At 40.8% G+C, this 20,711-nt stretch overlaps 1 protein-coding gene across 1 annotated transcript in view; it reads left to right on the top strand.

The window, feature by feature from the left end:
* LOC122888217 (polypeptide N-acetylgalactosaminyltransferase 10-like) overlaps positions 1-20,711 on the top strand; it is a 100,715-nt gene that overhangs the window by 26,114 nt on the left and 53,890 nt on the right. The window contains exons 2-4 of the mRNA XM_044222321.1: positions 5,158-5,260; positions 6,696-6,834; positions 12,793-12,959. Of these exons, the coding sequence (XP_044078256.1) occupies positions 5,158-5,260; positions 6,696-6,834; positions 12,793-12,959 (409 nt within the window). The remainder of the gene's footprint in view (positions 1-5,157; positions 5,261-6,695; positions 6,835-12,792; positions 12,960-20,711) is intronic.

The raw sequence follows: 20,711 nt of genomic DNA, 5'->3' as shown, positions 1-20,711 counted from the left end.
AACACTATAACTGCTTAACATCAGCATGTTAGCATTGTCATTAACAGCATGCTGGGATTAGCATTTAGCTCAAAGCATCGCTGTTCCTAAGTACAGCCTCACAGAGCCACTAGCATGGCTGCAGACTCTTGTTAATGAACAAAATGAGCCTTAGGTGTACTTGGTTGGTTGGTCAGTCCATCACTTTGGTCCAGACGGAATATGTACACAACTATTGGATGAAATCTGGTAGAGATATTTATTTACCCCACAGGATGAATTGTAATAACTTTGGTGATACCCTGACTTTTCATCTAGTGCTATCAACAGGTCAAAATTTCAATTTGTCCAATTTGTGTTTTGACCAAATACCTGCAAAATGAATGACATTCCCATCACCCTCATCTAAATAAAGAACTAAACAGCAGTACTTGCTGGTTAGCTGTGTTTATTTTGAGCTTTTAGTGCAGTCTTTCAGCCAGAGAACATCTGAAATTTGTGTAAGTCAAGTCGAGTGGCTATTAAGGGAGAGTGTGTTGAGAATTTAAGGTTTTCCATTGCAGAGTTCTTTTACTTGTCTTACCCCACTTTCATTTACACACGTGATCGCATACCCCATCTGTTGCTTAAGATTATTCTGTCTTTTTTTATACTCATCCTCTTTTACTGTCTGTCTCAATTACTTTCTTTAGTTTCAGCACCCGCCCACGTTCTGCTTCCACAAATCTAAGCATGTGCACACATTAGCTTAAAAGTTTTCCTCTCTCCTTGTCTTGTTTTTCAAGGTCTTGTTGAGCAGCAAGAAAAGCCCCAGAGGAATATCATGGCAACGTGCGCTGAAATTTTAATCAGGAGGAAATGGGGCGGCACAATCTCGCTTCTTTTTAGTGCACATTTGCACAGATGGACTCTTGCTGCTTGTCAGGTCCTTGTGAGACACACTGAGGGTGTCTGCCTGCGACAGAAAGAGGAGAACAAGAGTGGTAGAGGGGGTGAAGAAGAGAGGTGAGGAGAAGGTGGAGACGAAGAAGAAAAGAAGAGAGGAAGAAGGAGTAGGGAGGCCTGGTGGATTTTTTTTATTAGGCTCATATACAGCATCTCTGTGTTTAAGCAGAGGCCAGTTGGGGGATGGAATAATAGGTTATAACTTCATCACACAAAAAGGCTGAAATGTGTGTCAGGTTGACCTAGACAGTCAGGTACTGCGTAGCAGAAAGATGCAGAGGTGTATATAAAAGCTTTAATTTGAAGAGAATGAGAATTTAAAATAAATGCTAAATTTTGAATGATAAAATGTGTCCCTGAACTGGGGATGATGTGAAATAACCTGAAATATATGTATTGAGCGAATCAAGGCATATTTTTTATTGATAGTTATATTAAGTCATTAGAATGTGGATTTTAAGTGTCATCAAATTCAGATCGTCGTTAAAATATTTAAGCCAATGCAGTCTGTCTAACTGCCATATGTGTGGTAAATGGGAATTATCCTCAACATGATGTGGTTAAAAATTGAATAAGCCACTAGAAGGTATTTTTAGCTATTTTATTACAGATTTAAAGTCCAACTGAAATCACATTTAGTCCTCCCTTTTTGTACTTAAGAATAATGTCAACGTGTTTTTAAATGTATTGCTAATAGTTGTTTTTTTTAAAATATATATATATATATATATTTTTAAGGGCCGTGTTCCTGTCTATGTTTGATTGACAGCAGTTGGCAGGCTGCCAGGTGTTACACCAAGTAAACAAACCTGCGCTGTAGCTACATGTCACGGGCAGACAGCATGTCGTTAGTGGTATTGAAGAGTAAGAACCACACCAGACTGCACCAAAGGTAAGTTTACATGCTGTTAAATGTGCTGCTGCTAATTAGCTATCAGGCCTGCAAATTGGCATTAGCAGTGCACTTTTTCCCGGTAAATGTTTGCTGGTGGCTCGTTCAACAAGCTAAGGTGCAGGAGAAGACATGTGTTCGTGTTTGTAAGTTAGATAAGGAGGAGACTTCAGCAGGAAAGCTAATGTGGTTGTTGTTCAGAGTCTTTGGCTCTTGTGTTGTGTAGCAGGCTGCTGCCTGGCTCAGTGTTGGCTCTATAAACAGATATCTGCATAAGAATGCAGAATCTGTTGGTAAGAGACAGGATTTTGGTATTAGAAGCATTCTGGTTTCCATTTGTAGTCAGAGTAGCATTGACGAATCACAGGCTGCGTTTCATTAGTAGTTCCACTTCCTCTCAGGCCTTTCTATTACGGAACAGCATACGTCGCAGAGCAGAGGGAAAGTGCGGGAGGGAGCGAGGGATTTAAATGGAACACACCTGCCCTTGTACACGTTCAGCCTAAACTATCATGGATCGACCGCCAATTGTAGGCTTAGGGCTATACTGCTTTTTACAAATCATCAGAAATACAGTCCCAACTCATTTCAATGAGACGAAGGTGTCTTCTGTGGATAACTGCAATATGCAGGCACTTTTGTAATTAGCTGCATCAGTTTCTGATTTAGAAATTTCATGTTTGCGATCATGATTATCATAACTATTATTGCTACTGCTAACTGTAATTTCTCCATGTGTTTACAGATAATGTTGGGAATAAATAAATCAGACAAGCTGAACAACAATCCAAGTAAATATTAACTGCAATTGGTTATGACATTTTTCAGTAAAATATCACGCTATCAATGAGATTTTCTTAAGAAACTATCTGCTAACTAGGCAACAGGAGTTTTATGTACATTACTGCCACCTAACCATGGATGTATTTTCTTGCACCAAATGCATAACTGCAATGCATTGTGGGCGATATAAACCTCTGGAGTTACCATCATTGTTGGCTCGCGCCCTCAGCCCTCCGAGGGTCGATCTCACCAAGTTCACTTTAGTGTTTCAGACAAATGGAACGACACTTGTGATGGCGGCGGGGATTCCCCCGAGGGCAGGTGCCGAGGGGAAGTCAACAAATTGATCTGCATTCAAACCATCTTGAGACGCCAATGGATTCCAAAAAAAAATTTAATTTCAATTGATTTCTCCATTCAACACAGGACAAATGATTTACAGAGCAGATATGTATGCTGTAGTAGACAAAACAATTTAACTTCTACATATGTACCTATGGCGTTGCTATGTGCAGCCCATAACCCCATAACACCAGATATACTCTAAACCCCCCTTCAATTAGATTTAGCCAACCTCCAATGCCAAGCCAATGTCCTCACTGTCAGGGTCTAAAACTTGGTCCTCAAAATGACTAAAGTATGAGAGCACAAAGACCAAGACTCCTCAAACCAATCTCTGTGTGCAATACTGTACATTAGTTTGTTATTCAGTGTCATATTCCTCTAAGCCAGCAGTCTGATTAATTATTCACGGTATATCATGCAGTCAGTGGTGCCATTTGTATTTAAAGTGTTTCACTAATTGCCTCCTCCCATCAGGCTAATTATTTCTCCATTGTGCTGTGATCCTATAATTCATGGTGCAGAGTCACTGAAAGTCACTCAGTGTGTAGAATGACTAAGTGGAAGAAGAAACAGCCTCTGCCTTTGTATGCTGAGCTGCAGTGTATCTGTCTGTATGTGGTTGTGTATATAAGGCCTCCGTGGAGTTGTGCATCATAGCATTGATATTCTCCTCACAGGGTCGTCAGGCATGAAATAGAAGAGCACACTTTCTATGGAGAAACTCTCAGCAGAACGCTGCTGGGTAGTGAGAGTCTGATGCTCTGGAGAAATCTCTTCACTGACACTGATACTGACTGAGTGCTGGGAAAAAAACCTGATTGTGTGCGCTGTACTGTTCTTTAACAGTTCTTAAGGGTGCACGCCGATGGGTTTGCAAATTTTAGCTCATTAACAAAAAAAAAATGTTTATTTTACATCACTGCTGACCATTTCTCAGTGTTTCCTACAAGCTGAGGAGCTTTGGGGTGGGAGGTTGTGGCCTGGTGGGGAAGTCAAACACATCGAGCACTTGAGATTCAACAGCAAAACAGCGGCACATTCGAAAGGATCATTTCTAGCTAAGCAAATTTCCAATTTATAATACATGATGCGCAAATACAACATTTCGGCTCTTCAGTCAATCCACAGTTTTAACTGCAATTTCAGACAGCTTTCTGAGATTGATGAGTAGGGCTGCCCCCGACTAAAGATGCTCCCGGTCGACTAGTAGTCGTTAGTTCAATCCATTAGTTGACTAGTTCTCACATGTTTATGATATTTTTTTAATTATTTAAATTTATATTTTTGGGGCATCAGAAAATTGTTCCAGGACTGAGAAAGAATGTTACAAGTAACATTGTTAACACTGTGCTACATTACAGAGGAATACAAAACAGTACTGATGATGTATAACGTTACTTCACGCTACTCGCTTCAAACTCTCTCCTCTGCTGCTTCATGCCGCTACTGCCCCTGCCGTGTCCTGGTCAGAGCCACTGTAAATCACCTCTTTACTGTATTCCCTGTCGTCAAACTGGCCTCCGTCGGTCTCGGAGGCCCCCCGGGCCTGAAAACCTCCTCCTCCCGGCAGCCCAAAGCTCCTGTGCTAGCGGTGTAAACAAACACCAACACTCCCCCAGTATACAGTATACTGACCTTTATGTGCCGGTAAGTGACTTCCTGTGTTACAAGAGAAACAGTCCGTGTTGCAACAATCCCCTGATAGTTTCGTCTCGGTGACGAGGTGCAGCTCCCGAAGCAGTTTGAGGTTTTTTTTTGTTTTGTTTTTTTATTACTACCCGACTAATGAAAACGTGGTCGACCAGGACTCTTCTCATCGGTTTAGTCGACTATTAGGGGCCAGCCCTATTGATAAATAATCATTAGCAAAATATTATTTGAATGGGCATCCAAAGAAATCTTGTTAATCGGAAAAAGATGTTTTTAGATTTAATTATAAACTATAAAAAATGTACTTGCAAAATGACAAACTTATGCAACAAGTAGGTGAATGTGATGGACTGTCTGCTGGACCTCCGAGTTTCATGTATCTGCAGGTTTACTTTCATTCACTCAAATGATCTAAAACCCAATTGCTCCATGGAAATCAATCTAAAAACCTGTGGTGCATTTAGACAATGATGGGCAATGCAATGCAGGCAATATGCAGGAGTGTGTCTGTGTGTGTTACAGCATTCATGACCGTCTTCCTACTTTCTTGTATGTGTGTACAGGGGGTGAATCGGGTGGGGAAGGACGCTCAGGTGGGACGCGACGGTGTGCGGAGGAAAGACTGGCATGACTATGAAACAATCAAAAGAGATTCCTCTCGATCTGGTAGGTCGAAACCTCCTCATAGTCCTTCCTCTTAGATATTCTGTCAAATATGTAAAATATAGATGAGAGCTGCATGACATACTCAAGATGTACACAATGTTCACAGTTATGTAAAAATCCCATGAAGAATAGATTAGATTCACACACATCCATAGTAACTGCTCTTCTCACACACACCGTCCTATTCCTTCTCTGGGTCTTAGTGCTCTGCAGCTCTGCAGCAGCACTGTAAATCTGTGCTTTGAATGCAGTTCTGCTGTCATATATACTGTTTATATCTGCTACAATAATCACCAGCTCAGTTTTATTTTCTGTTCAGGGAAATCAGCTTCTATACAAACAGTGTAAATTAGTCGAAATGGGTTTATCCCTGAAATGAGCCGATTATTTTATTTTCCACACTTGTTACCTTTCGCAGGGAAAGTGGGTAATTTCTGCTTAATGAAACATGTATGTCTGTGAATGATGAGGGTTGTTTTTGTTCTCTGGGTACCCACAGGTCCCCGATTCTAATAAATCTGCACAATATAAAGCAGTTCAGCCATTCGAGTTCATATTTATTTCATCATGTTTCTTGCTCTGAATTTCCAAGCTTTGATGTATACAGGCCGAGGTTGTAAAGAAATATGTTGTATTTAGTTATTTTTAACTTCAGCTTTAATCCACAACTGGACATTGTGTTGTGTTCTTTATCCATTATTTTCTTTTTGTTTGGTCTTATACTATGCTATTTTATTTTTGAACTTTTTGCTACGTTTGCTTTCGCTGTATGTTCAGTTTAAGATGTTAAATTCATCAAAATTTTAAAACCAGGTAGCTTCAAACAACTTACAGTAAGGCTATCTGGCTATATCACTGTTCCATGGGCAAAAAAAAAAAAGTCTTCAAGTTCTCTCTTAATACTTAAATTGTCTTAAATTCTGTTAGAATATATATATTACTTTTTTTAAAGGTTTTTGGTGCAGTTCTTCTGGTGAGGAATACATGTAAAATTGAATCTGACATGCCACCTTTTCCTTTGTTTTTCAATGATGAAATTGGCCGTATTTTCCATTTATATTGGCATTAAAATGTCTTTAAAGAAGTTTTGAAACTTGTCTTCCCCCTGTCAAAATAGCCATGAGAATGCTTTGGGGGATTAAGAGTATTGATGGTCTGTCCTGCACATGATTAGACTTGTTCAAGAGCAAACACCTTCTCACCCAGTTTTGTTTGAGGGCACTCCCAACCTTGAAGCACCCTACTTTTAATACCTTGCCAGAAATTATAGTTTTATACTCTGGGAAAGTTTTTTTTTGCCTCAAAGCAATTAAAGTTAGCTAATGTTTTGAAGGGCGTGTAGACTGTTGATAACTGCTGTACAATATGTTTGTCTACAGAGGAGATACAGTGTGGTGGAAGTGATATTATAGTAAAATATGTTTGTTTGATGCAGGTAACGGTGAACAGGGGAAGCCGTTCCCCATGACCGACGCTGACAGGGTCGACCAGGCCTACAGGGAGAACGGGTTCAACATTTATGTCAGTGACCGGATCTCCCTCAACCGCTCCCTCCCTGACATCCGCCATCCAAAGTGAGTCCTGTGTGTGTCTGTTTATCTTGGTGTTTATGTGTTTGTCTAGGGACGGAGACGGTGAGAGACGAAGTGGCAAGATAAACTAGTTTTAAATTAAAATCTATCAGGAACCAAAGAACAGAACTTTTACCGGTTCAGATATCTTCATATAGTTACAAAGTTTTAAATTGGACCAAGAAGGCCCTAACATCACTGTACTTTGTACTTTGTCCTCCAAGTACATGTGTCTTCAGAGTCATAACTGCACTTACATTCAGTGTATTGCAGCACAACTATTACTACACTGTGACTGCTTGTTAATGTGAAGGTTTTGAAGAAATCTTGACTTTTTAATTGCTTTATACTGACAGCATGAATGTGTTATAACTGACAGTATTATGCAAATGTCATGATGCAACTACAGCAGTTGATGATGAAGTATAAATATTGATAGACTGCCTACAATTAATCTATAAAAATATCTGACTTGATAAGTTGTTTTGCCCCATTTTCAACCATGACTCATCACTATAGTGGATTTGTAATGAGATTTTAGATAATTAGATTTTATGACTCACTAAATAACTACAGAGATTTTTTTTCAGTGCAGTTCCAACTGGACCATGTTGATGATTTTCATCCCATCTCAATCTGCCACATAAGTCATTTTTATGGACTGTGCAACGATGACCCGACGAAAAACACTTCCTTTCAAAATTTACAGTAAAGTGCCCAGTAACCTCAGGCAAAACTGCCTTTTTTCCTACAAAAAAATAAATCTTCTGTGTTTGTATGAGCAGTTTTATCTGAATAGGGGAGCCACAGAGGACCAACAGTCTGCAGGTTTTCATTCTAGCCAAAGACTGCAGCAGGTTATTTCATAGATTGGCACTCCATCAACCGGAGAGGAAAAATTAATCACCTGGTGCGCTCTTTGGTTGCATTGAAAACCTGCAGACTCCCACCCCTTCTTGGCAGATGGTTGTTGTTCCCCAAAAATAAGGTTGACTATTGGACGAGAGGCCAGCTTGAGTGCAAGGCTGACCTGGGAAATCTGTTTTAAAGGAAAGGAGACACAGAGAGTCAGATACAATTCTGAGTTTTCTGATGATTTTAAGAGAGAGCTGTTGATTTCTGAATTTGGAGTGTGAGACAGAAATGTGGGACTGACTGCTTGTATTCATCTATTTTATGTTACAGTTTGAAAATAAATAAGACGGTAAGTAAGGTTAGTAAGCCTGCGCATTGAAACAGCTTTGTCTCAGCTATGTAAAAAATGCTATTAACATAGCTTTGAAAACAAAATGTTCACATCATCAATCAGAAATGTTCAGCGCAGCAAGCCCCACCCTGAAAGTCCCAGTACTTCTGAAAAGTACTATCCCCCGAGCAGGGACCTTTTGGGGGGTACAAAATGTTCCCGGTTCTTAATTTAGACCCTGGTCCCTGAGTTCTCTCCAAAGGTTCCTAGTCCCTGGGGAAAGTTCCTGCGGTCGAAACGCAGCTAGACTGTGTCATTTTAATGGTCAGTGTTTTGGTACCTGAAAGGCTTGGTCCGGCAGAACTTTAGACTTGACTTGAACTTTCCTTAAAATACCTAAAAACAACTCTGCCTTGTATGTGTCTGCCCTCTAGGGACTAAAAGCATTAAATATGACACATTTGAAGCAAATACTGAATTAACCCATAAAACACAAATTGTGCGCCGTCAGTAGTTTCACTGACCACCTCCTCCAGTTGTGAACGGATGACGGTGGCCTACACCAAACCCTATTTATAGCATTGTTTCCACCTTTTTTTCCCATGTTGGAGCTGTCCCAACTCATTACAACAAGCACTGTTTGGAACAATTGTTCCAATTATCAACCTGCCCAGTCTATTCACAGGAGAGATGTAGCTTCACACTGACAGAAGCTGATTACACACCACATAACACCTATGTACTTATAAACTGTGTTCTTGACAGCAATTATCAGTGTCATTGATGTTCCCGTCTGTGCGCAAGGTGTGAAGAACTGATGATAGATGTGTGCTGTGTTGTACTGGAGCAGCTTTAATTCTGACTACACTATTTTCCAAGCAGAAAGTCTAGTTTTACCACCTTGGTCAGTAGGACAAAAGTGAAGTATCTTAAACAAGACATTGTCAAAAGGTGGGGTCATTAAAATCCAAAAGGTTCATCACCTTGCATGAATGTAAATGGGGAACACCTTTCCTGGCGATCTGCCTCTTATACTATGGGATATCTTGTGTGCAAGGTTAGCACTCTGGTCTCAAAGTTGGCACTTGCAGCAAGCTCATGGACTAGAAAATGGAAAAGGTTCGCCCTGAGGAGAACATGTATGTGCTAAGTAAATTTCATGGCTAACTGCCCATTGCATTTTGATGTTTGTTTTGTAAAGATGGGAATTATGGTTTGATGGAGGCTCTAGAGGGAAGGTGGGGGGTGGGTGACCAAAAACATTAGGTTTCACCCTCTGCAGTCCACAGTCATTTACAACATTTCATGGAAATCTGAAGTAATTGTTGCGATATCATGCTTTATCAAAGTGACTTTAAGGGTGTTCTCCAGAGGATGAATCCTAATGATTTTGGTGATCCCCTGACTTCTCGTCCAGCGTCACCACCAGGTTAAAATTTCCACTTGTCTAGTACTTTAGTTGGAGATGACAGTATATCTCTAAAACTAATGACTGAATTCCTGTCAGCCTTAGCCTTACTTTTAGATTGTACTGGACTATACTCATTGCAGTGAAAAGGGAGCTTTGTTGGCTTAGCCCTCTATTTACCAGTCGATTTAAGTTTTAACCGTCACCTATGGTCATGAGCTTTGGCTGAAAGCAGAGATAATTATAAAGCGGATACAAATGGCCAAAATTATTATTTTTTTTGCAGGGTAGCTCGGCTCAGCCTCAGGGACTGCTCCTTTTTGTTGAGAGGAGTCAGTTAAGGTGGTTCGGCCATCTGATCAGGATGCCTCCTGGACGTTTCCCTGTGGAGGAAACGTCCAACTGAGAGAAGACCCCAGGGCAGGCCCAGCACACGCTGCAGGGATTATAAATCCCATCTGGCCTGGAAACACTTTAGAGTCCCCCAGGAAAAAGCTGGAGGATATGACTGGGATACCCTGCTTGCCAACGCAACCCAGATTCGTGGCAGACAAGACATAGATTGATGGAATAATGCGCATGGTACCATGTTAAACTTTAGTATGTCAACACCTAAGTGTGCTAATATGATAAACGTTAGCGAGTTAACATGTGGACAAAATGCAGCTTTGACTCCTGCTAAACTGTACAATGTTTTTACATTGTAGGGCTGAGCCTGACATGCTGAGTCTGAGATGTTATAAAATGTCCACCGTATAGAAAAATCTACCAAACAAGAAGTCACTACTGCCCTTTTAATCATAGACTTTTAATCGTGGAAGAGGTATACGTTAAGCTTTCTTTTTTAGCAGAATAAAATGTTAAAGAACAGACGCTGTTGAGACATGATAAGCCATATGGACCTGTGGCTACAGTACAGACTGCTGGGTTTCTTCCAGCTCTCCTCTGACTCATTAAAGAACAAAATACTGAAAATAAACACCAGTAACACTATAAATATCGTCTGCTAAACAGCCTTCAGACCTGCTAACCTGATTCATCACAGATCAGCCTTCAGCACTTTCCCTCTACCTGACAAAAGCCTTTTTTTGACCCCGCTGTCACTTTCATGTGGAAAGCAGTTTTAAATGTTTTCTCTCTCAAGGTCTCTTCCAGACGACATTTCATGTTCTCTCACATTTTTCCCTTCACATCTATATACAGTATGTCCTGCATCATGTGACCATATGAAGCGTTAGCCACCAAACACATTTTCCATACAGTCATCCAACCATCCTCCACCAATATTGCAACAAACACTGCAGCAGAGTCTTTCAAATTAATACATGACAAAAAATAATGTGTACGCTCTCAAAGCTGTAAAGTATGTGGAAAAAAATGTGAGACTTTATTATTTCCATGCATTCTGGACAGCAGCGTTTTCTCTGAAAGTCTGAGGATGAATGAAAGTTATTTGTTGATTTATCGTCCCTTTTCTCTCAGCACAGCACTAATGTTAACAGAGAATCCAGAAGAGCACAGAAGTGAGAAACATCCAGTCATAAGGGTTACGATTAGCTTGGGCTGCTAATGAATTTTAGAGGTAAAGCTACTGTATGTAGAACTTTGCAAAATAAATCAATTTACGTTCACCTACACCACTATCTGGGGGTGTTTTGTTTGTGATTGCAACAACAAAGCTTTTTGAATAGGTGTGCCACGGTTCCAGATAACAGATAACAGATAATATCTCGTCTGATCTAACATGAGCAAGTCAATGAACACGTAAACACCCAATGTAATAAGGAAAAATATCCATATTTGAATCCCTCAAACGAGTCAGCTGCCATCGCCGCAATTATAAGCAGTCAATAGATACAATTACAATCTTTACTTTGTGATTTTATGGTATAACACTGCCGGACGTGCCTTATGCAACCATCGATAGTCCTTGGTAAGCAGACTCTCTTGTTTACAGGAAGCAAACGTTTGCAATTTGACCACTTGTGCGATGGCTCAATCATGTACAGACCAACAAAAGCCGGTCAAAGTCTGACTGGACAGGCGAAGGACCATACGCCTCACACAGGTCAGACAGGGGTATGCAGGGGTATGCAGGGGTATGTTCCCCTCCACCACTGGATGGTGGAGGGGAGCAGGTGTGTCTGTTTGATTGGTCAAAGTGACAGGTTTCTGTCAGCCAGGTTCCACATCAGACCTCAGTGGGCCCAGACCTCCCAACAGCATTCATTTTTCATTTCACTCTCAGAGGCTGTTCACACCTGGCACTAGAATGCGTCTCCACGTGCGTCTCGAGTGACCACTTGTGATCGGATCTCCCTTCCCAGCTCTATATGCAAATAAACACGTACAACATTTCCGTTTGCAAAGACCAAATGTGTTGTAGTTTTTAACCGGAATCTGATGAATTTACTGTTTATCAGACCACAAATGAGACAAGAATTTGGATGGAAAAACAATAACCGTCATTGGCTTCTGGGGATCATATTTTATGGAGAAAATATTTTGTGGTTTTCCCTCTGTTGTCCTCCGGCTGCTCTGCCTCAACTCTCTTGTGGTCCTATTAGCTGTAAATCTTAAATAAAGCTTTATTAGATTTATTAAGTTAAACCACCTCCTCCTGGCGATCCAAAGCTAGCGGTGTAAACAGCAACGTTCCCCCGGTGCTCCGAGCTCCCAGTCTGGGCAGAGTCAGTTAGCTCTGATAGGACTGCTAGCTGCACGGCTAACGGCCCAAACCACCTCCGAATGTGGTCTGAGTGATCAGATCTCAATGCGTCTTCAATGCGTCTTGGGTGCATTCACACCTGTACTTGGAGCTGTCCACTTGTGATCGGATCACCCAAGACGCATGTTAATGCCAGGTATAAACAGGGCCTCACTCTCTGACTGAATGACATGATAGAGAGACAGAGAGAGAGGGACTTTTAGGCAGCCAGACAGGCCTGAGAGACTCAGAGATAATTGCTGTCTCTACAGATTCCTCCCCGACTTCTCAGAGAGAAAGAAAAGAGAAAGGCATGGGAAGGGCAAGCCAGCAGGTGGTATGCTTCATTACATCTTATTAAAAGAGTAACACATTTTTCAGGTTGGACTGGTTGAGAGCATTGTGGTACACTGAAGAAAAGGGCAGTGTCACTAGTTCTAAAAGATTTTCTTCTCCACTGCCAATTAGCATTTGAAAAGAAATGAAACACAAAAAATAATTTCATAAAACTATATGGGTATGTTATGGCCAACAGTAAATGTTAGGGCAGCTAGGGTGGCTAAAAATATGGTTATTATTTAGCAGGGGTGACACACTCTGGTCTACTTCCCTCTACTACTTCTACTTCATTTCTTTATCTGGTTTCATGTGTTTGTGTAGCTGTAAACAGAAGCTGTATGCAGAGAAGCTGCCCAACACCAGCATCATCATCCCGTTCCATAATGAGGGCTGGTCGTCGCTGCTGAGGACTGTTCACAGCGTGCTTAACCGCTCTCCTCCACAGCTCATAGCAGAGGTCATCCTGGTCGACGACTTCAGCGACAAAGGTACAGAGGACACTCATCACTGGTCAGAAAACACACCTGCACCACTGTACATGCACACACATTCCCACAGATACATGAGCACAGCTGCAGTCAGTACTGGCTTGCTAGTAATAACTGAGACTTTTATTGGACTGTGGTATTTTCTTCCTCTGTCTCTCTCCTTCTTTCTTTCATGCCCACACACACACACACACACACACACAACTGCTCACACACACAAAACACATTTGTTCATTTGAGTCATTTGTTTGCAAGTGTTAGTGACTGTTGCACAAATAATGAGCCATTCAGCAACAAAAGCATAAGCTAGCTTCTAGACCCAAATGTGATCTCAAGATGCTCTTGCTTTTGTTCATCATAAGCAGACAGAGGGAGAAAAAGACACACACAAAGACACACACACACACACACACACACACACACACACTCACAAACACACACAGTGATGAGTCAGTGTTTCAGGAAAGTATCTCACCCAGCCAGTCATTTATGTATTTTGTGTGTGTGTGTGTGTACATGTGCCTTTGAACTTTGCTTCTACCAGTGTACCAGGGGAAAAGTTGCTGTTTTTTAATGCTGGATATTGACTACTGCTAACTTCTTATTTGATGGAGGTTTGTTATTGACCACTGATAACATGAAAATGGTCTTTAAAGCTCTACAATAGAATCTGCAATAAAATTAGCATGCTAAATGTATGCTAATGCACTTATTAATGCTAGCTTTGGGATGGTAATGTTAAACATTAGTATGTTAACATGCTAACTATCATAATTTGCTTGTGAATGGTAAGAACCATAGACTGTATGTAAAGATGGCATGACAGCTCCCTAAAAGTGAAGCCAAATTATCTTGATCGCCCCCTGGTGGCTGGCTGCAGTATAGGTCATAAACCCCGCCCCCTCCGTGTTAGGGGATGGGACATGGGCCAAACTGAAAAATCAAAGTACATGTCAAATTAATTTTTCCCAAAGATGGTTTCTGTCATTTTAGGTAGTTCTAATCACGCTGATGTATCTTTAAGTGTTCATTTTTCTGATAAGTTTGGTTCTAATTAGTTATTTGATGCTATAAAAACGGGGTTTGACATCATGATTGACAGCTGAGTCCGACTCGCGATTAAGTCGTCCAGGTGTGTGGGCGGGTCCTCGATTTTGCGGCTCCACCCCCACTCACTACTGCGCAGACTCTGGCGCCAAATGATGTCACCAGCACAAGATGGCCGCTCCCGTATCGGGGATATTTTGGCTTCATTTTTGTACAGTAGGAGGAAGTGGAGTCACATCTTTATATACAGTATGTGGTGTAAACATTTGCATACTAATGTTGCACTCAGTAGGGCTGCACGATATGGTAAAAAAAAAATTCATATTGCGATTATTTTGACAGATATAATGATTGCGATATGATTCACGGTTAGAGGGAATGATCATTTTTGCATCACAATTTCCATTTTCACTGAAAAGAATATTAAAATCATGGTGATGTGCCATTTGTTTTCTTTCATCTAGAGAACAAGATTTGTAGGCCTTTGCCATCTCTGTTTTGTCACACATTTGACCTTTATCAAAACATTGCAGCTTCTGCGATTTGGATATTGCACTTGGCCATATTGTGATTTCGATAATATCGCATATACTGTTCTCTTCATATGTTTTGCTTTCCAAGCGTGAAATATAAATAAACAGCAAGCCAAACTCTGTTCAAGAGCCAGGGTATGAGCGCCTTGCTCCTTTAATATTCCTTTGTGTGGTTTACACAGGCAATCTCAACAGCCACTTGAACCGAGTAAAACTGTACATTAAATAAAAGAAACAAAGAGAAATTATTACAATCAAAATGAAATGACGCTTATTAACAGTGCAAAAAGTGATATGAATATAGATACATCGCTAACTCGGGTTAGAAGCATTATCAATACATCACGTTAGCACCGATCGCCAAAAACATAAACATCTTTGATTATGTCACGTTAAACTCTTGCAACATATATTAAACAGATGGCTGATCCAAATAAACTTACAGCCATCGCTTTCGACAGGGTTTAGAAGGATGATCAAATCAGATGCAACAAAAACATATGTTAAGCGTTTGCTACACCATAAGCTCGCTATTTCCTGTTACCCAATGTGCGGTGCTCGTGGAAGCACGTCAAAAGAAAAGTCCTCACATAGGAACTTGCATAATAGCGGCAGATAAAATAAAACTTATAAAGAATATTAAGCAATCATAAAAATATAATGTTTATACATGCAAATGTCCATCACAAATTATGCACAACCTCTGACAGAGGCAACAAAGACAGAACATCGCAATATATTTCACTATATTAAGTGTGCAGCCCTAGCATTCACCATAGAACACAGCTGAGTTATGTCTGATACCAGAGCTTTGAGGCTTGTTTCACTATTCTGAAGCAGTGACGTTCGCAGCACTGTGTTAGAGCTTGCTTCAAAACTGCAACAACTATGTGACTGGTTTGTCTGTGAACTCGCGGGTGATTTGAAACTGGTCTGAACTCCTGTGGGACACTTCTTCCCAATAGAGTTTACTGAGTCTCACACGCTTTCAGCACTGTAGGTTGTGGTAGTGGAGGAGTTGAACAGAGCTGTCATTAGCAATTGCACAAGAACAGTTACTGTAATAAACCTAGATTTGGTTGCCGATGTAGCCGATACAACACACATGAATTATATCTGTCCGATCATACAGTGCATCCATAAGCACCTTCACTGTCTCATAAACCCTATTCTTAAACTATATTCTGTAAAATTGACAATTCTAGAAATATATAATGATAAAATAAAGACTTGGCTTGACGTGGTCTGAAGACAATACTCCTTAATTGATGTTTTTATTATTTATTTTTATTACAAAACTGAGACTGTGGATTATTTTTCAATGCAAAACCTCCAGCTTCCTCACAGGCTAGATGAAAATCATATTATTATTGTGTTTGTAGCTAAAGACTGCAGTAACCTCTGAACAGATGGCGATGATGAGGGCATTGTGTGACCCTGCTAGTGTTAGTGAGGTTACTGAGAGAAAAATCCACTTTCTGGTGTGGATTGGTGTTCTCACAGGCGGCTTAATCAGTTTGAACTCTGGAGTTAATGTACAGCTTTGGACCCTTACATAATAAATCTGGGGACAAGTGCAATATTATCGCCAGGGTCTGAGTGGAGAGAACAAGATATTCATCATTAAGCCTGATTCACAGCCACTGTGTGACGCATCATTTCCTTTTCACTTTTCCATTTACTTAGATATTAAATGAGAGAGAGAGAGAGAGAGAGATATTTTAGACATTCAGAGAGAGAGAGAGATATTTTAGACATTCAGAGAGAGAGAGAGAGATTTTAGACATTCAGAGAGAGAGAGAGAGATATTTTAGACATTCAGAGAGAGAGAGATATTTTAGACATTCAGAGAGAGAGAGAGATATTTTAGACATTCAGAGAGAGAGAGAGAGAGATTTTAGACATTCAGAGAGAGAGAGAGAGATATTTTAGACATTCAGAGAGAGAGAGATATTTTAGACATTCAGAGGTGAATTTCTGCTGATGTATGTCAGTTGTGTGTTTTTGTGTGTGACTTTTTTTGCTCAGTGTTTCATGGGGCCTGTCTTTTACATGGGGCACGTGTCCTGCTATGTCATGTGCCATGTCCTGGTTCATGTAGGTGCAGCAGTGCAAAGTGCAAAAGGTTCTGGGTGAGGTGGAATATGGATCGGAGGGTGTGGCGAGTAATAAATATGCTCTCAGCCAGTCACATCACGAAACGGCTGTGCCAATCAGTGCCGATGATGAGAACAGCTGAACAAATGAAGAATCAGCTTCTCCATGAAATCATGTTGGATGGCGCAGAGCGGCACAGTGTGAACACACAGGGCCACAAATCCTGCAGTTTTGTTTTCTTAACAATTAATTAGTACAACCATGATAGAAACAATTAATAAAAAATCTATCAAATTCTTTGGTGAAGCAGTTTATGTGATCGCATCAATCCAACATGATTTTCGGCCATAATTCCACTGTATTTCACATTGCCAATGGTCACATCATATCTTAGAATGTGACACAGCAGCGTGTGCTTTGAGTTGTAAAAGAGGCTGTGACGCACAGGGTTAATGAGCCTCTGAGGTCTCCCTCATAAACAGGCAGAATATTGAGTTATAGCCGACTGAGTTACGCGTGTGTAGAGGTGTGTGGTTGTTTTGTAGCAGCCTGGTGTCGGTTGCATGTGATGTAAGAAGACTGCACGGCCGTGCGTAACGCCACTGCGCTCTGGCCCGGCTCCTCTCCAAACAGAGCCTGCAGATTTATCAGCATATGTGTCCTGCTGCCTTCAGATGGCTGCAGGGATTTAATGAACTGACGGAGAAGCTTTTTCATACAGCATATAAAGCAGCTGTGGAAAACAGATACTGTAAGAGTCACTCATATTCATTTATTGATCAATGCGGATTTACCTGCATTCCTGCTTTCTCCACACTAAATGTTATTTTCTGATGCCGATTTAAATGCATCTACTGCTGGAGAGTGTTAACTTGAAATAGTTTTTTACATTTTAAGCATTATTGATTTATTTTTCCTCCAAGTATTTAGTTTGCTCTTGTTGACAAAATCACCGAAGACTGAATGACTCAGTCACGTTCCTTGATGCTGATGAACACTCTCTCTGCTCCATGGCAGCATGCTAGCCCGCAGGAATACTGATGCCCTGTTACATTAATTGATGCTGTTTTGTCTTGGTACCTCACAGTCGACACGAGGAAGATAAACAATTGATGAGATGCTTTTTTAGAGTGCAGTTATATTTTCTGAGGTGCTAATTAGTACCCGGTGTCTATGTCGTGTAATTATAGCCTCGCTGCAGAGCGGCGTTTCAGGAACAGCCTCTTCTCTCCTTTTCAAAATCATAATTAATACAACTATTCATATTTGACTCAAAGGATACCTGAGGATTTCTATTTGTCTGTGTACTTGGTATGCTCTGCTGTAGTTGAATTTGTGTTTTATTTAAGCAGAAAACTTTTTTCTTTGGGTTCAGGAAAGTCTTTGGTGGATTGTGGACTTCTTCTCATTTCAAACGGTTTTACCTTCTCATGATATCATAAGTGGGAACCCATGCTAAAGGTGTACTGTGTTTTTAGGTAAACAGTATGTTTAAGAAACACAAAGAACAGAGAAGCACAGTATGAACTGTGAAGAGCTCTGAAAGTGTCAGTTGGGGATTGTTGTGCGTCGAGGTTCATCAGATTCAAGGCGGGGGTCAGATGGCTTTCATTGGGAGTCTATATTTGTTTATTCCCCACTGTGCCCTGCTTCTCTATCTCTTTTCACTCTACAGACTACTGTATGCTGCTGCGTGTTCCAACATTATTAAGGAATAAGGTCTCTTTTAAGCTTAGACGTTCTAAAGAACTAGTTTGAATGTATAAATAAATTGAAGAAATTAGCTTCCATGTAACAAGTACTTACTGAATGTAGACTTCAACAGTGGCTACAACTGCAAATGTAAATATAACAAATATAAAATTTGTAAATCAAAATAAGACGTTACCTACATGAAATGGGTATATTTCCTTATAGCCTGATATAATTAAAATATGACAATGATGATTATAATAATAATAATATGTGTATCCACAGTTCATGAATATGCAGTGATACTATACATGTAGGAAAATATGTATGCTTATTTTTGAGTATTTGATACTATAAATGTCAATACTGCAGCTGATGAAAAGCCTCTCTGTGCCTCCATGATTGTTCAATGTTAGTTACAAAATAGCAAGTCTAGGAATAAGCTTTTGTTCTTTGATTCTGAGAGACGGGCAATCAAACATTGAAATCTACCTTTAAATGGTCAACTTTTTTCTATTGGACTTCACTGTAGGTGCAAATGCCTCGAACATTTTAGCTCCTCCCCTCGCCTCTCCTCACCTCTGTAGCAAATTTAAGGCTTCGAGCTAAACTGGCCTCCTCTCCCTCACACCAGCTGAGACGCTGTCTACCAGCGCGAGCAGTTTAAATGGATAAAACGTGATAACAATGTGATTTTGGACACTGTTTTCAGAATCAAGACGTTTCGGCTCCCATCCGGAAGTCATTCTCAATTGTGAAAGAATTGGACGGGAACTGGAAATTTAAGCTAATCTGAGTTACATAAGCCCTGCCCTCAGGAGGGAATCTGCCTGAGTATCTGTTAATAGCTAGTTTCACCTGAAACTGAACTGATAGTTTCAAGATGGCCCAGTGATCAGTAATCAGGCCTATTGTTCTCTGGCTGCATCTACTTCATCACTGTTAAGTGCCTGATTAGCATGTGATAGGCGTGACCAAGGTGATAATACACTCTGATAGACTTTGGGCAGATTAAATCTCAGACCACCATTTCTGTTCAAATAGGGGTTTTCTTTCTTCACAAAAATGGCTTCCTTGACGCCCCGTTCAAACCAACTCTTCTCTCTACTAAGAATCTTCACCTCGCTGTCTTCAAATGTGTGGTTTGTAACTTTTAAATGCAAATGCACGGCGCTCTGTAATCCTGAGTTAGCGTGTCGTCTGTGCTGATAAAGTCTTTTGTGAAGTGGCTGTTTGGGCTCACCTATGTACCGTTCTTTGCAGTTTTCCTCACTGCACTGAATGGAGTAGACAACATTGCTCTGTTTTTGTGTGGGTAACTTGTCCTTAGGGTGAACGAGTTTCTGTCTTAAAGTGTTGCCTGGTTTAAAGAAGACAGGAACATCGTGCTGTCTAAAGATCCTTTGTAGTTTTTCAGACAGTCCAGACACATAAGGAATGGAGACACCGCTCCTTCTTGGTTCTGTTACACTTTTGTCCTGTTTTTTGGCTCTTTTAACTTTGTTGATAGCCCAAGTAGGATACCCACAGGCTGAGAGTGCATTCTGGACATGCCTTTCCTCTTTCTTCTTACCCTCTGAGCCTGTGGGCACTTCTTTGGCTCTGTGTTGTAATGTCCGGATTACGTCCAGCTTGTGCTGTAGTGGATGGTGTGAGTCAAAGAGCAAGTATTGATTCGTATGTGTTGGTTTCCTGTACACTTCTATCTGGAGCTTTCGGTCCTCTCCTCTGAGAGAAGAACAATCAAGAAAGGCCAAGCGGTTCTCTTTGGCATCCTCATGCGTGAACTTGATGTTGGGGTCCACCGTATTGATATGCTCTGAGAACGCTTCCAAGTCTTGTTTCTTGATTTTCACAAAGGTGTCATCCACGTAACGGTACCAATGACTTGGTGGTGTGCCCGGAAACAAGGATAATGCCTTCTTCTCAAACTGTTCCATGTACAGGTTGGCCACAATGGGAGAGACCGGAGAGCCCATAGCACAGCCGTGAATCTGTCTGTAGAAGTGTCCCCGGAATTGGAAGTAGGTTGTGTTGAGACAGATGTCTAATAGTTTAAACACTCCTGGACGAATGAGGGACTATACCTTTGTTGTCTTATCTGCAGTGCTATGATCACAGTGGTGTAGTCATGAGCAGGAAGGAGTATTCAAAGGGGGCTTCAGTGTCCACAAAATGTAGTTGGCTGGTGAAAAGAACTAAGTTAATGAGTTATGCTGTCACACCGGAGACAAACACTAAGCAAACCTGGACATATCATGTGGATTTATTGTGAATTAGTGAGCTTAACATTACAAAGGTTGCTGTCTGGCAGCTGACTCAAGTGTTCTTGAACACAACATCATATTTTCAATAGTTTGGAACTGCAATACCACATGACACT

This window comes from Siniperca chuatsi, linkage group LG14, assembly GCF_020085105.1.
Source record: "Siniperca chuatsi isolate FFG_IHB_CAS linkage group LG14, ASM2008510v1, whole genome shotgun sequence".
Classification (NCBI taxonomy): Eukaryota; Metazoa; Chordata; class Actinopteri; order Centrarchiformes; family Sinipercidae; genus Siniperca; species Siniperca chuatsi.
This window is presented reverse-complemented; position numbering and strand designations above follow the sequence as displayed.